The 13,845-nt window shown below is 50.7% G+C and overlaps 1 protein-coding gene across 1 annotated transcript; it reads left to right on the top strand.

Moving 5' to 3' along the window:
• Nucleotides 1–253: 253 nt before the first annotated feature.
• On the top strand, nucleotides 254–12,607 carry EEF1A2 (eukaryotic translation elongation factor 1 alpha 2). The gene is made up of 8 exons (XM_042884814.1): nucleotides 254–357; nucleotides 1,660–1,873; nucleotides 5,460–5,639; nucleotides 6,571–6,867; nucleotides 9,545–9,695; nucleotides 10,923–11,179; nucleotides 11,674–11,908; nucleotides 12,260–12,607. The coding sequence occupies exons 2-8, from the start codon at nucleotides 1,730–1,732 to the stop codon at nucleotides 12,385–12,387; spliced, it is 1,392 nt and encodes a 463-aa protein (XP_042740748.1). The 5' UTR covers nucleotides 254–357; nucleotides 1,660–1,729; the 3' UTR covers nucleotides 12,388–12,607.
• The last annotated feature ends 1,238 nt before the right edge of the window (nucleotides 12,608–13,845 follow it).

The following is a 13,845-nucleotide window of genomic DNA, read 5'->3' on the forward strand; positions in this document are numbered from 1 at the left end:
CACTACTCCAGCTTTCTTCCGTTTCTCCCATCCCTCCATCTTTTTCCCATCCCTTTATTTTATCCCCCATCTCCTCCCCATCCCTCCATCTCCCACTCTTCCACCTCTTCCATCTACCTTCCATCTCCAGTTCTCCCCCTCCGTCTTTCCCTGCTCTCTCCTCCTCCTCCTTCTCTTCCTCCTCCTCCTCCTCCCCCTGGCTCGCCTCCTCCTCCTCCCCCGCCCGGTACCGCATTGCCGTAGTGCGGGGGGGGGCCGCTGCATTGCGCTGCCGCCGTCAATAGGTGGGCCCCTCCCGGGGAGATAAAGCCGCCGGAGCCCAAGCTGGCAGCCTCTGCCGCCCCGACCGCCGCTCCGGTAAGAGCTCCAGCTCCCCCCGGGATCGGGCTGCTCGGAACGGGGGGGGGGGAGGACCTGGCTGACGGGGGGGTTGCTGGGGCGGGGGTACGATGCGTGTGCATGGGGTGCTGCTGGCATCGAGAGTGGGGGAGACCCCTGGGATGGAGGGAGAGGATGGGCTTGGGCCGCTCTTTCAGCCCGCAGGTGGGAAACAGCTTGCATCCTGAAAGCTTGAGGAAAGGAAAAAGGTTAACGTTGAAATTAAAGGAAAAAGTGAAAATAAATGAAGATAAATTAGAAAGGGGGGAAAATAAAAAAATAAAATTAAAAAAAAAAAAAAACGAAGAAAAAGGGGGAAAAAAAGTAAAAAAAAAAAAAAAAAAAAAAAAAAAAAAGAAAAAGAGAGAGAAAAGAAACGGTAAATGAAAATAAAAGAATCCCCCGCTTCAGAAGGGAGCGCAGCCGACGCCGGGCACCTGAGCGGGGCTGCGCCATGGCCGGATCCTGCAGTCGTTCAAGGGCAGGGAGGAGGGCCGGGGGCAGCGGGGCTGTCACCACCCGCCCGAATCGCTGTGTGAATGGAAAGTTGCCCCCGACCTGCTTTGCTTCTATGGGCAGCTTCATAAAATTGGATTTTATTAGACGTCAAATTAAAGCTCCTAATTGTGCAGAGCTTCTGTAGCAGCTGCGGCACCATGGTAACCCTGGGAGATGCCAGAACAGATCTATTGATTTTCGTTTTAAGCCTCCTCCCTCTGTTTCATCCAGATTCAGGGCAGCAAAATACCACAAAACCTCCCACAGCAGGCTCAGCTGTGCTGCCCTGCCCCGCTCTTTGCAGCCCAGCTCAGGCAGAGTGAGAGGGCTATTTTTGTCCGTCCCGTTTTTTGGGCACCATGTTGTCACCCAAGAGGTGAAGACACCCAGTGGGGATGGGCACCCATGGCTCCTCCCAGAGTGTCCATGAAATGGAGGGTTTGGAAATGGAATAGGGTTTGGAAAGACCTAGAAGGAAGCAGCGCAGAGCCATCGGAAGGTTGGTGGGGTTTTTTTTTTTTCATGGAGGAAGGGCACCTTCGAGGTACCGATGACGTAGCCTTGGGAGCTGGGGGTCTCCAGGAAGGCAGATAATAAAATCATGGTATCTTGCTGAGAGCTGGAGGCTGGAAGTGTTGGCCAGACTGGCCAGTCTCCTTTGGGGGTGGGCTGGATCTGACCCAGCATGAGCAGAGCCATCGAGCCACGGCTGTGCAGCCCCATCCGGACTGACAGTGCTGTCGTGGGGGCTGTGCTGACGCTGCCTTTTTTTGCCCTTTACAGCCTCTCCATAAACTCAGCTGCATCCCCAGCGCTCCCCCCACCGCCCGCCCTCCACACGTAGCCCACCAGCATGGGGAAGGAGAAGACGCACATCAACATTGTCGTCATTGGGCATGTGGACTCTGGGAAATCCACCACCACCGGGCACCTCATCTACAAATGCGGGGGCATTGACAAAAGGACCATTGAGAAATTCGAGAAGGAGGCTGCCGAGGTGAGGAGAATGAGCCCCGCCGTGTCCCCTGCTCCATGCTGATGTCCCATGGGCAATGCGCCCCTTCTCCCGGTGATGCCGTTCTCGTGCCTTCCTACCTGTGTTCCCATCTCTTTATTCCCTCTGCATCCCAAGTCTTCCCGGCTCCTGCGGCCCATTGGTCCATTGGGTGCTTGCCCCCAATGCTGATCCCACCACCTGGGGATTTGGAAGATGGATTGTGGTGCTAGCAGAAATAGCGAGGATTCTGGGAGTGCTATAGGACATAAAATTCCCCCTAAATGTTGTGCATGAGGAGGAAAAACCTCATAAATCCCTCCCTGCCCTGTGCACGACCATGAATTTCACCCTATAACATGTCCTTCCAGCATTATGGTGCAACCAGCATCAGCTGGAGTATGAATTTGGTCCACTTGGCTAAAGATCCATCCCCTTAATGGGGGTTGATTGGTAGCCTTCTGTATAGGAAAGCAGGCATGGAGTATAGGCATTTAAGCTGAATTCTTTTGTTTAGCTTCTCAAATGGTGACATCTGTAGCAAAGTCGTAGCGCAGGCATTTCTCAGGCTGTCGTGCTGCAAAGCACCACCCAACGCCTATAATGTGGCACAGATCAAAGAGGAAAAAATATTCTGAGGGACAGAGAAGAACGTTGCAAATGGGAAGAGCTGGGAAAATAAGTGATGGTAAATTCTAGAGAGGTGGGTGAGCCAGGAGCAGGCTAGCTGTGTTACCCATGGGGCAGCTCTGGTCAGAAGATAGACATCTTCTATCATCATCATCATGTCATGAACCTTCTATAAATCTTTAATGCAGACATCCCTTAATATTTTCTGGACAAAACCTCACATTTAGAAGAAAAGAGAGAGAGGAAAAATAAAAAAAGAAGCCTTCGGAGCTGCCATTCCTGACAGTACATCTTGCTGTCTGTCTGCTTGAACCCTTTGAATGTGCCAGTAGCATCTGAGCTACACCACCCCTTCTCCTGCCTCATTGTCAGTCTTCTCTTGCCGCCCTTAAGAGCAAAGCCTCTTCCTTAGAATAAAACCCTCTCTCTTTCCTTCATTTTAAAATGATCGCTGCTATCCCCTGATGTATGTCCAGCCCCTTACCTCCGGATCAGGTATGGCACGATGAGGTTATCACGTACATGATTGCAGCTATGTTAATTGAGCAGACATTTCCCCTGAGTTGCCAGAATATGCGGGGACTGGAGCTGCTATTAATAGCCTATTGACTGAGCTTACCGACTCCATTTTCTGATGCAGGGCTGGGGAAGGGTTTTCTTCCATTAGGTGGCATTCTCAGGAAATGGAGGCCTGCGTGCACCCAAAAAAAGCTATCAGAGAACACAGTCTGGTTTTGTATTATTTTCTTTTTCCTAAGAGAAAAGATTTTATTTTTCTTCTTGATTTCAAGGGCAGAAGGAACAGTACCTCCAAGGGAGGAATTTTGAAATTCCTCTTTAAAAAAAGAAAAAGAAAAAAAAAAACCCCAAAACCAAAAACCAACAGTATTTGTGTTCTCCAAATAGAAAGCTGTCCCTTTGCTGGGGTCTGTTGGAGGAAATTCAGGCAGTCCTGACACCAAACAGTGAAGGTATTGTGCAATGCTAGATAATGCAGTGGGGTTTTTTTTGTTTTTGTTTTTCAACAACAGCTCTGGGTAATTGAATATACCCTATGGAAGGAGGGAGCTGTTTGCTAAATAAAGGATCTCGCTTGCCTTCAGGTTATGTCCTGCACATTCTGGAGGGGGGACACAGAATAGACAGCTTTTGGTTGGCTATGGATCCCTGTGCTTCCTATGAGGAAATGCCAGCTTTTAGGATAAGCTGGGTGCTCCCACAACCAGCTGCACCCTGGGGCCTTCTCTGTGCCTCAGGTTCCCCACCCCTAAGCGTAGTGCTGATGGCTGAAAGGCTGTGGGGTTTGCTGGTTGAGCTCCTGCCTGAGCGAGCCTCATTATTAATGCACTGCACAAAATAAATCTCGTTTTCCTTAACCCTCCTCTTGGCTTGGGCAGTAAATTAGCACGCTCTAATGATGCCCTAAATATCCCCCAGCAAGGGAGAGAGTGGGTGTGCATGCTGGAGAGGGTTAACCTCTGCATCTTTTGCCATATTGAAGCAAAGATGTGATTGTGGATTTTTCCACCCCCTGCTCCTGCAGGCACAGAGCTCGGGGCTGCCCGTTGGGGCTGCGGCATCACCCAGCACTCTCTCTGAGGAAGGGGAGGTTTGCTCTGGCTTTGGGATTTTGGCTGTAATCCCCCTCCCCCACCCCGAGCAAGCTGCAAAGTCATCGCAGCGCTCGGCTGTTACATAAAGGGGCTGGCATTGTTAATTCCTCGTGCTGCTTTGGCACGGGGCTGCGATGCGGGAGGGATGTGGGGCACAGAGATCCCATCCCGGTGCAGGCAGGGTGCGTTGGGTGCGGTGCTGCAGCATCCTCCTCGGTGAGAAGCACTGGAGCGCTCGCTGCCTGCCAGCAGGAGGCATTTCCCTCCGGATCGGTGATCTATAATGGCCCATTATGAGTTTTATGCACTGATGCTCCAGAAGAAATCGCTGCTGCAGACGTGGGACCGTGGTACAGCACCTCCGTCCTTGCGAGGCAGTTACAGCACATTACGTCATCAGCAAATGACCTATTTCTCTAGCTGAATTCTATTTTCCACCTTAGAAAACTTGCCTCTCCAGCCAAGATCTGGTGATCGACACATGTTAATCCTCTGGTCCACCTGGGCTACCCTAGGGCACCGTGGGGCACGGCTGAGCTTGTCCTCCCCCGTCTATGCAGGATCTCTGTTCAGAGCCTGGGGAAGGTCTGGCTCTGCTTGGTGGCGTCAATGGACACCGACCCAAAGGAAGCAGCATCCTGATTTTACCAGGGTGTGTGCTTTATTGCAGGGCAGAGAGATTTTCAGTGGCTCGTCTCACCCAGTGTGATTTTCTACATGACAATGTTGGCTGGGATTTTGGCCATTTGGCAGTGACAGTTGGTCTGACTGCAGCTCGCAGTCACTTTTCGTGTAAATTCACACACTCTGTGGCAAAAATCAATCAAGTTTCTGTTCAGCTCCTAGCAACCCTCTTGCATTTCGTTGTCTTTTAACCCATTCCCCCTCTACATCCTGTTGGTTTCGGGCTCCCTCGCTTAGCAATGGCTTTTCCCTCTATCCAGCTGTCTCGTGTTCACTTGAAAGATTAAAACACAGCAGCAAGAAGCTTTCCAGCACTGCTGTGTAATTCTGTATCAATGTGATTTCACAACAGCCCTGCAGGGTTGTGGCATCTCATAGAGGAGACATTGCTGGTCTTGGCTCCAGCTTCTTATCCAGTCCCACCATGAATCCTCTTCGTAGCTCTGCTTCCAACCTCTTCTCCATCCTACTGGGGAATGTGTTTAGAACCATATCTCCTTTCCTCAGCGTGTATTGATGTATAGATTGTGGCTGCCATTGACTTTAGGGGCTTTGCAGTGTGACCTTTTGCCTTCATGGCTATGGGAAATGGAATGTGCTCCATTAGTGGGAGGTGCCCTGGGTTTGGGGATCTGATCAGCTCTCGCCTTTGTCTTGAACAGATGGGGAAAGGGTCCTTCAAATACGCCTGGGTGCTGGACAAGCTGAAGGCTGAGCGTGAGCGTGGCATCACCATTGACATCTCACTGTGGAAATTCGAGACCACCAAGTACTACATCACCATCATCGATGCGCCCGGCCACAGGGACTTCATCAAGAACATGATCACAGGCACATCCCAGGTGAGAACGGGAGGCCAGGAGCTGCTGGATGTGGGAGGTTGAGTTGGCACCAGTGAGTGGTGGTGAGCAGGATCCGTGCAAGAGGTGGCACCAGATCTCTCTCTGGATGCTGAGGAAAGGGTTTCCTTGGGCAAAAAGGAGTGCTGCAGCATTTCCCTTACTTGTATGAGCTGGGGAATGACTCTGAGAAGCAACAGGATGATGTGAGCTATAGGTCTTTTAGTGAGAATGTCTCCCATGTTGTTTTATCCTCAGACAACTCAGGCAAACAAGAAGCTTCCCACAGACCATTAGGTTTTATTGTCCAGATGAGACTCAGTGGGCCTTTTCTCTTTACTTTTTCTCAAAACAGCCATCTTTGTTCCATAAACCACACCACAATGTCAAACTGTGGTCTGTGTCCCCAGGGCAAGGTAGCTTCTCCCTGTTGTGCTGCACTGCACTGCAGGGCATTTCTGCATCCCAGATCCCTTCATGGGCACTGGGTGAGCCTTGTTGCATGTCCCTTGATGCCACCTGGGTAGTGCATGCTTTTTGCCAAAGGCAGACAGCTTCTGTCATTGACTCTGAGGACAGGAGTAAGCTGTGGGAGCTCCTCCATCAACCATGGAGGTTTTTGGAAAGACTTTAGTGAGGTTTTAGGTGAGGCTTTGGCCCCACAGCCATGGGATGTCAAGATGAGGTCCTGGTTCGATCCACATAGCTTAGAAAGATCCATCCTGTTGTCTAACATAATGCGAAAGCATTCACAATTGGCAAGAATAAAATCACATGGGTCAGGGTTGAGGTAGATCAGCAGGGTTTTGGGTAGCAGCTGGCAAGGCATCTGCCTAAGGCATGTTCATTCTGAGTAACGTTCCCTTTGGGATGTAGAGCTCCCAGGAGCAGCATTCTCAGGGACAGCAGCAGCTCATCATCTCTCTCCTCCCAGGCTGACTGCGCCGTGCTGATAGTTGCTGCTGGCGTCGGTGAGTTTGAAGCTGGCATCTCTAAGAACGGGCAGACCCGTGAGCATGCCCTGCTGGCTTACACTCTGGGGGTGAAGCAGCTCATTGTGGGCATCAACAAGATGGATTCCACGGAGCCTGCGTACAGCGAGAAGCGCTATGATGAGATCGTCAAGGAGGTCAGCGCCTACATCAAGAAGATTGGCTACAACCCAGCCACGGTTCCCTTTGTGCCCATCTCGGGCTGGCACGGGGACAACATGCTGGAGCCATCCCCCAATGTAAGTGTGTTGTTGTGTCGTGCTGTTCCCCCATTCTAAATGTCTGCATCCAGGCTGAGGTTGGTTTTGGTGCTGTGAAAGCCACAGGCGTGCTTCGTGCACCAGTCATGCGCAGTGGCCCATGTTGCTGGTGTAGATGTTTGTCACGTCGCTGTGATTGTGCTGGGATGAATGGGCACAGTGTGCATGCTTCTTGTTGTACCGTGGCCAGACATCCCAATGGCTTTCCGTGAGCATCCTTGCATGATCTGTAGGGCCGTGCTTCTGGGATCTGATTTAAGAATTTTGCTTCATCAGACCCGTGGTGACGTTAGAGCCAGCCACAGCAATTGTCGTGCTCAGCAGGAGCAACATGAGTGGTTTTAGGGCATTGTTTTGCCAGGCAAACAACACGATCTGGTTGCAGGGCTGGAGCAGTTCCCACTGCACAGCCGGGCTAACACATGCTGCATATTGGGCGCTTCTTCGCGTCGGTGCCGTATCAGCTGCACCCATGTTCCACTGCTGGGACTCCAATTTTTAAGGCAATTTTTGCATGGGAAGGTACCATGATTTCCTTGAGCATCCATTTGGGGTTTCTCCTTGGCCAGCTGATTCCAAATTAGCCTTTCCCTTCGTGTATCAGTGCTGATGATAAAACGATAGGGCGCTATTTCTTCATATGATGGCAAAGGAGAAAGAAGAGATTGAAGAGGCATGGGGGTTCTTTGTCAGACCTGATGCCAATAGCAGTTATGACTCATATCTTTTTTTGGAGAAAAAGCTCTCCCACCTTCAGTCTTCTAAAGACTAAAGAGGTTCTTTTGACCTCGAGCAAGTTGCTGAAACAGTGGTACCTTGGGAAACCAACTGGAAACTCAACACTTCAGGGAGATTTAGGACTTCACTTGAGGATTTGGGGTCAGCACTCCAAAAAGAGGGAGGCAACATGTCAAAGTACAGCCAAGGGAGATTGGGATTGAGAGCCTGAACTAGAGGAGTGCTGCAATGCAACCTCACACCAACCTGGCATGTAGCTCACAGCCTTGCACAGGAAAGACAGCTCATGAGAATCTTGGGGCTAGCTTGCAACAAGTGGGTTTTTGGGAGATTCCTTTCCCCTGTAGAATGGAGCTAGGATAAGGTCAGCTGCGGTCATGCCAAGCCCAGCTGCATAGTTCCTGGGTGCCTCCAAATCAGGCTCCAAATGTCAGCAGCTGCTGAGCAGGGAAGATGATCCTGAACAATTTGCTATTAATAGGCTGCAGAGGGGAGGCACAGGGCAGGAAGGGCCTCACTGACTTTGTACCTCAGATGGGAGGCTGGGAGAGTCAGGGGGGAAGAACTGGCTACGGGCTGGGAGTCCAGGGAAACTCTGCTGAAAGGATGCATGGATATTCTGTATCCTATGATGTGGTCTTCAGGGTTCCCTCCCACCTTTGTGGGGACAGAGTCCATCTCCCTACATTGCACTACTTCTAGGAAAGCTTGGGTGGGAATCCAGTGCCAATCTCTCTATCTTCCTACTCCTCACCCCCCAAAAAAGCTCTGATTATTCTCACTTGCATATTTCTAGCTGAGTTTCACTAGAGCAAGAGGCAGCCAGGTGGCTTGTCCATCCATCAGGGGACAGACAGCCAGGGTTGGGGTTGAAACTAGCTGATCTTTAAGGTCCCCTCCAACCTAAGCCATTCTGTGATTCTATGCTTGTGCAGTGGTGTAGCAGCTGCATCCCATGGACATGGGGCTGGAGCCAGCCCTACATGGGAGAATGTAGCCCATGGCCCTGATGCACAGAATTGCTAGGCTAACCAAAAAAATGACAGTTTGACATTTTCTAGCTTTTTGGCAAGTGGAGTTTTGCATTATGCTGGCTTTCTGTTGCTGCAGCTGACAGAATGAGGCCACTGGTGGGTTTTGGAGTCTTTTGCTCTGAGGGGTACTGCAGCCCAAATACACCTCATCTGTGATGCAAGGTTGGGATGTATGGGGCACAGAGTGGGCAAAACTGGAGAGATGTGACTGCTTTATAAAATGAAGTTGGAGTGCATTAGGAATTAAAGCTCAGCTGTTAATGAGGGGAGCTTGAGCTTGCAGCACCCGTGGCTGACAACACTGGGTTAACACACAACCTGTCAGACTGTGTTATGTCAGACCCTGTTTCTGCCACGGAGCTGTGGAATAGTTATGGCTTTTGGGAAATGGATTTGGGGTGAGCAAAGTTTTGTTGTACAATGGTGTGCTTTGGGTGACAAATAGCAGCCAAGGATCCAATGCTGGGCAGAATTATCTGTGACAAACAATCCTGCCTCTCAGCAGCTTTGAGGAAACTCGGTGGCTCTTCAGTCCCTGTGCTGAGGGCTGGATACATGTGGCTGGTGTGGGAAGGCAACACCTTTGGGTTAGGAATGGAGGCTGCAGGTTTGCTGGGTTTAACCACTTTCATCCTTTTTCTTCTGCTCATGGATGTTTCACGTGTTTCTAGGAGAAAGGAGAGAATGGGGATGGGGCTGGATGAAGGGATGCAGGTGAACATGCAGAGATGGTGTAACACAAAGACCTTAGCAAACCCAAATAAATCCAGGCTGCAGCTAAACCAGCTCCGCGCAAGTTGCCCTAGTGGGACACTTCAGTGGGACCATCTCAGGGTGCTGAGGACAGGCACGCTCAATGCATACCGTTGCTATTCTGTTTGCAGATGCCTTGGTTCAAGGGCTGGAAGGTGGAACGCAAGGAAGGCAATGCGAGCGGGGTGTCCCTCCTGGAGGCCCTGGACACCATCCTGCCCCCAACCCGCCCCACAGACAAACCCCTGCGCCTGCCCCTCCAGGATGTCTACAAAATTGGAGGTGAGCTACCATCAGTGCGACTCTTTTTAATTGTAGACTTCCTTCCGCAGGGATTTGGAGATGATGTTTCCAGGTATTGGGAAGCTGGAGGGATTGGACTTCTTGAAATTCAAATAATACTGGGGAGAAGGGTATTTGCTCCAGGGCAGAGACCCCATGTGAGACTTTGGGTTGGAGGCAGATGCGCCCAAAGATGCCTAGAGATGTGAGAGGAAAGCAGTGAGCTCTCCTCAGTGAACACGATGCCAAAATGGCTGCAGATTTGGGTGTCTCAGAGGTCACAGCTGGTAGAACCAGGTGGAGACCAGCCAAGAATGAGATTCTGCTTGGCTGTGGTCATTGATGCTCCCAAATGCTGGTGTCCATCAGCAGCACCTCCATGTGTCCAACTGTACCATGGAACCAGCCTTTTAGGGAACACGGACAGTGACGTGGGCACTTCTCAGGTCTTTAAATATCCTTTTGCTCTCTGTCCTGCTGGCAGCACCTGGGCAGCCCCGCAGAGGCATTTCCAGCCCTTTCCATACTTTTCAAAGAGCACGTGCATTGCAGAAACTGGCCATGCAGAATGGTTCTCCCTCACTTTTAGTAAGCATTTTAATGCAAGCTTTTGTTTGTAACAGAGATGACAGATGGTGGGCAGCTCTGCATCCTCTTCTGTCTCAGTTAGGGGAAAGACAGGATTTTGCCATGGGATTGGGCAGGTCCTTAGAAAGCAGAGACACTGTGGGAAGGATGGAACTGAAGGCAATAGAGTTGGTGTGGAAAAGTGGATGGATCCCACCAGCCTCTTCTGCAGGTTTTTTCTCTTAATGTTTCTTCATATCAATCTACAGGTGAGTTTTCCTCAAATCTCCTGTTGACACGAAGTGCAGAATGTCCCATTCACCTAATTTAGTTCAGTTTTGCACACGCTGCAATGTTCCTGGTCCTGTGCACAAGAGGGAATGGCTACTGTGAAGGAAAAATTTCCAGGGCATGTAGTTGCTCATGGCCTTTAAACTATGATGCAACCCCACATTTTTCTTTTTTTTTACAAAACATTGAGTAGAAAGCACTGATTAACTATATTTTTTAAGACCCTAAAGTTGATCTTGCACCTAATAACTGATTTTTCGTTTGTCAAGAAACAAATGTAGTCTCTGATAACAGCCATTGGAGATGCCCTGCTGCCCATCATGTGCTTCTTGTGTGACATTCTGCTCTGATCTCTCCTTGCCCCTGCAGGAATTGGCACAGTTCCTGTGGGCCGAGTGGAGACTGGCATCCTGCGACCCGGCATGGTGGTCACCTTTGCACCTGTGAACATCACCACTGAGGTGAAGTCGGTGGAGATGCACCATGAGGCACTGAGCGAGGCTCTGCCTGGAGACAATGTTGGCTTCAACGTGAAGAATGTCTCCGTCAAGGACATCCGCCGTGGGAATGTCTGTGGGGACAGCAAGTCAGACCCACCGCAGGAGGCAGCACAGTTCACGTCTCAGGTTAGCTGATTAGAATTCTGTTCTGTTCCATTCCACTTTTGTTCTACTCCATTCCATTCTGTCCCCAACATCCAACAGCTCACAGCCTCGCACAGCTGATATCAAGGAGATAAAACCCTGGGGAACAACGTACCCACCAGGGAAAGCTGGACATTTTAGAGATTTCCTGGGGGTTAAGCCTTGTCTTTGAAATTTTCACGCTGGTGCACATGAAAATGGTCGCTCCCTCTCCCAAATGCAGCTGGAGAAGAGCAGGACTAGATAACCTCTCACAGTGAGGTACCTACACCCTTGTCCTTCTGTGTTCTGAATAAATAAATAATAGCTTAAGTAACGCTTTAAACAAAGGAAGGATTCTGCCATGAAAGCCAATTAGCTCTTTTCTGTGTGTGGCACGTGATGGTGTTGATTTCCCAACCTTGCTGGTCCTTGCTGGCACCGAGCTGTGCAAGATCCCATAGCCAAGTCCCTTTGGACCTTGTTGTGTCCCATAGGTGATCATCCTGAACCACCCTGGGCAGATCAGTGCCGGATACTCACCTGTCATCGACTGCCACACCGCACACATCGCCTGCAAGTTTGCTGAGCTGAAGGAGAAGATCGACCGGCGCTCCGGCAAGAAGCTGGAGGACAATCCCAAATCCCTGAAATCAGGCGATGCAGCCATCGTGGAGATGATTCCTGGCAAGCCGATGTGTGTGGAGAGCTTCTCCCAGTACCCACCTCTTGGTAAGGGAATGGCTCCTATGTGGTGTCCCGTGGAGGAGCAGGGAGGCTGCTTGGGCGCAGACCTCACACTGGTCATGCTGAACCTCCCACTGGTCAGACAGGGGGCAGAGGGAGGTGCACGTGTTCCATTGCTGCTCCATCTGCGATGTCTCACCATGAGCTGGGTTAGAGGGGTGGGACAGGCTCTCTCCTGGGCTGGGTTTTCCCTATGGGAATTGCTGCAATACAGCACTGTGCAGGAGTGTTTCTCAGCTTCCCTATCTCTACCCTGACATAAAACTGATCAGGGGAAGAATCGGAGCCTTTCACGGGGTGGCACAGGCACATCACTCATCCTCTTCCATTCCCCAGGCCGCTTTGCTGTCCGTGACATGCGGCAGACCGTGGCTGTGGGCGTCATCAAGAACGTGGAGAAGAAGAGCGGCGGGGCCGGCAAAGTCACCAAGTCTGCCCAGAAGGCCCAGAAGGCTGGCAAATGAATCGTGGGCTCCCAGTGCGTAGCGCAGAAACCATCCCTGACACCAGGACGCTGCCACCGTCTCCCCCCGGCGCATGTGTGCACATCAGCTTGTAAGAGTTTATATGTCAACGACTGGATGCTCACCATTAAGGTCCAGTGGAAATTCTTTAAAAGGAAAAGCATGTTCCAGCGTTTGTGAGGCTTCATGTTAATTTTACCAATAAAACTGGTACAACATCCACAGTGGAAAAAAATAACAAACAAAACAAAACAAAAAACAACCAACAACAACAACAAAAAAAACCAAACCAACCAACCCCAAAAGTGTGGAGCTCTGTGTGCGTGTGTGTGTCATTGAGAGGGGCTGGTTTTCTGGGTCTGGTTGGGGCAGATGTTGGGATGGCCACAGGCAGGGGTGGGAGCACCCGTGGGCACCCAACAACAGCTGTTCCCTGGCTCTCAGCCCTAGACCAGGTTTATGGGCTCATTTCCTTGGCATAAAGCAGGGGCTCTTGCAGTGGAGTTTTGATATTTTAACCTGCTCCACTCTCTAACATCAATTATCACGACTCTTAATTATTATCTTTTCCATGCTGAATAAGCTTGAGTTAAATCCCTAATGTTATTCCACTAAAAGGGAGAAAATAGCACACCCATGTCTCCTTGAAAAGCTAGCAATATCACTTTTATAGTATTTAATGATTTGGGGAGAAGTGTCCAAAGCTGCCTCTACTCCATATATTTCCTTCCCTCATCCACAGCAGATCCCCCAGAAGCCTTTCTAACCCAAACAAAGCCGTAAGCAGAGGGCAGAGGTGCCCAGTGGATGCCCAGAGCCCCAGAATTCAGGGTGTCCACCCAGGACTGTGTCCTGGCTTCACTGCAAACCTGTAGAGCAGGAGAAGATGTACCCACACAGCACAGGATGCCTGAAACCAAAGGCTGCATCTGGGGGGTGCTTAGGACTGACCAAAGGATGGGGTGTGTATTAGTGGGCATGGTGGGGATGGGTTGGTGGTTGGACTAAATAGTTTTAGAGGTCTTTTCAACCCTTATGATTCTATGATGCTGAGTGCAAAGGTAGAGGAGGTGCGAGGGGCTGCTCATGCTGTGCCATAGTGCTCTGGGGACATCTCCAAGGTTTGTTCCTTGAAGGTGGGGCTGGCAGCACACCAGGGCATCATCCTGCACTCGTAAAGCAGTGTCTAGGAGAAGTAGAGGCAGAGGATGCAAGGTGAAGGATGGCAATGTGCCAGCTCCTTCCTAGGAGGGCCCCGAAGGCACAGGGATCATTGCTGTTTATGTTGCAGAAGCACCTCGTTAATAACAGATGCTCTGCAGTGCTGCATGCCCCAGGCAGAGCCCCAAGCCACCACAATTCTGTGCCAGCTCACGGTGCTGCCTTCCTCAAAACTGCACTCACAGTGCACCAAGGCTCCTCTTTGTACTCACTGCTGTTTCCAAGCAGGATGGCAGA

This window comes from Lagopus leucura, unplaced genomic scaffold (genome assembly GCF_019238085.1).
Source record: "Lagopus leucura isolate 7727_CA_CO unplaced genomic scaffold, USGS_WTPT01 Super-Scaffold_100045, whole genome shotgun sequence".
Classification (NCBI taxonomy): Eukaryota; Metazoa; Chordata; class Aves; order Galliformes; family Phasianidae; genus Lagopus; species Lagopus leucura.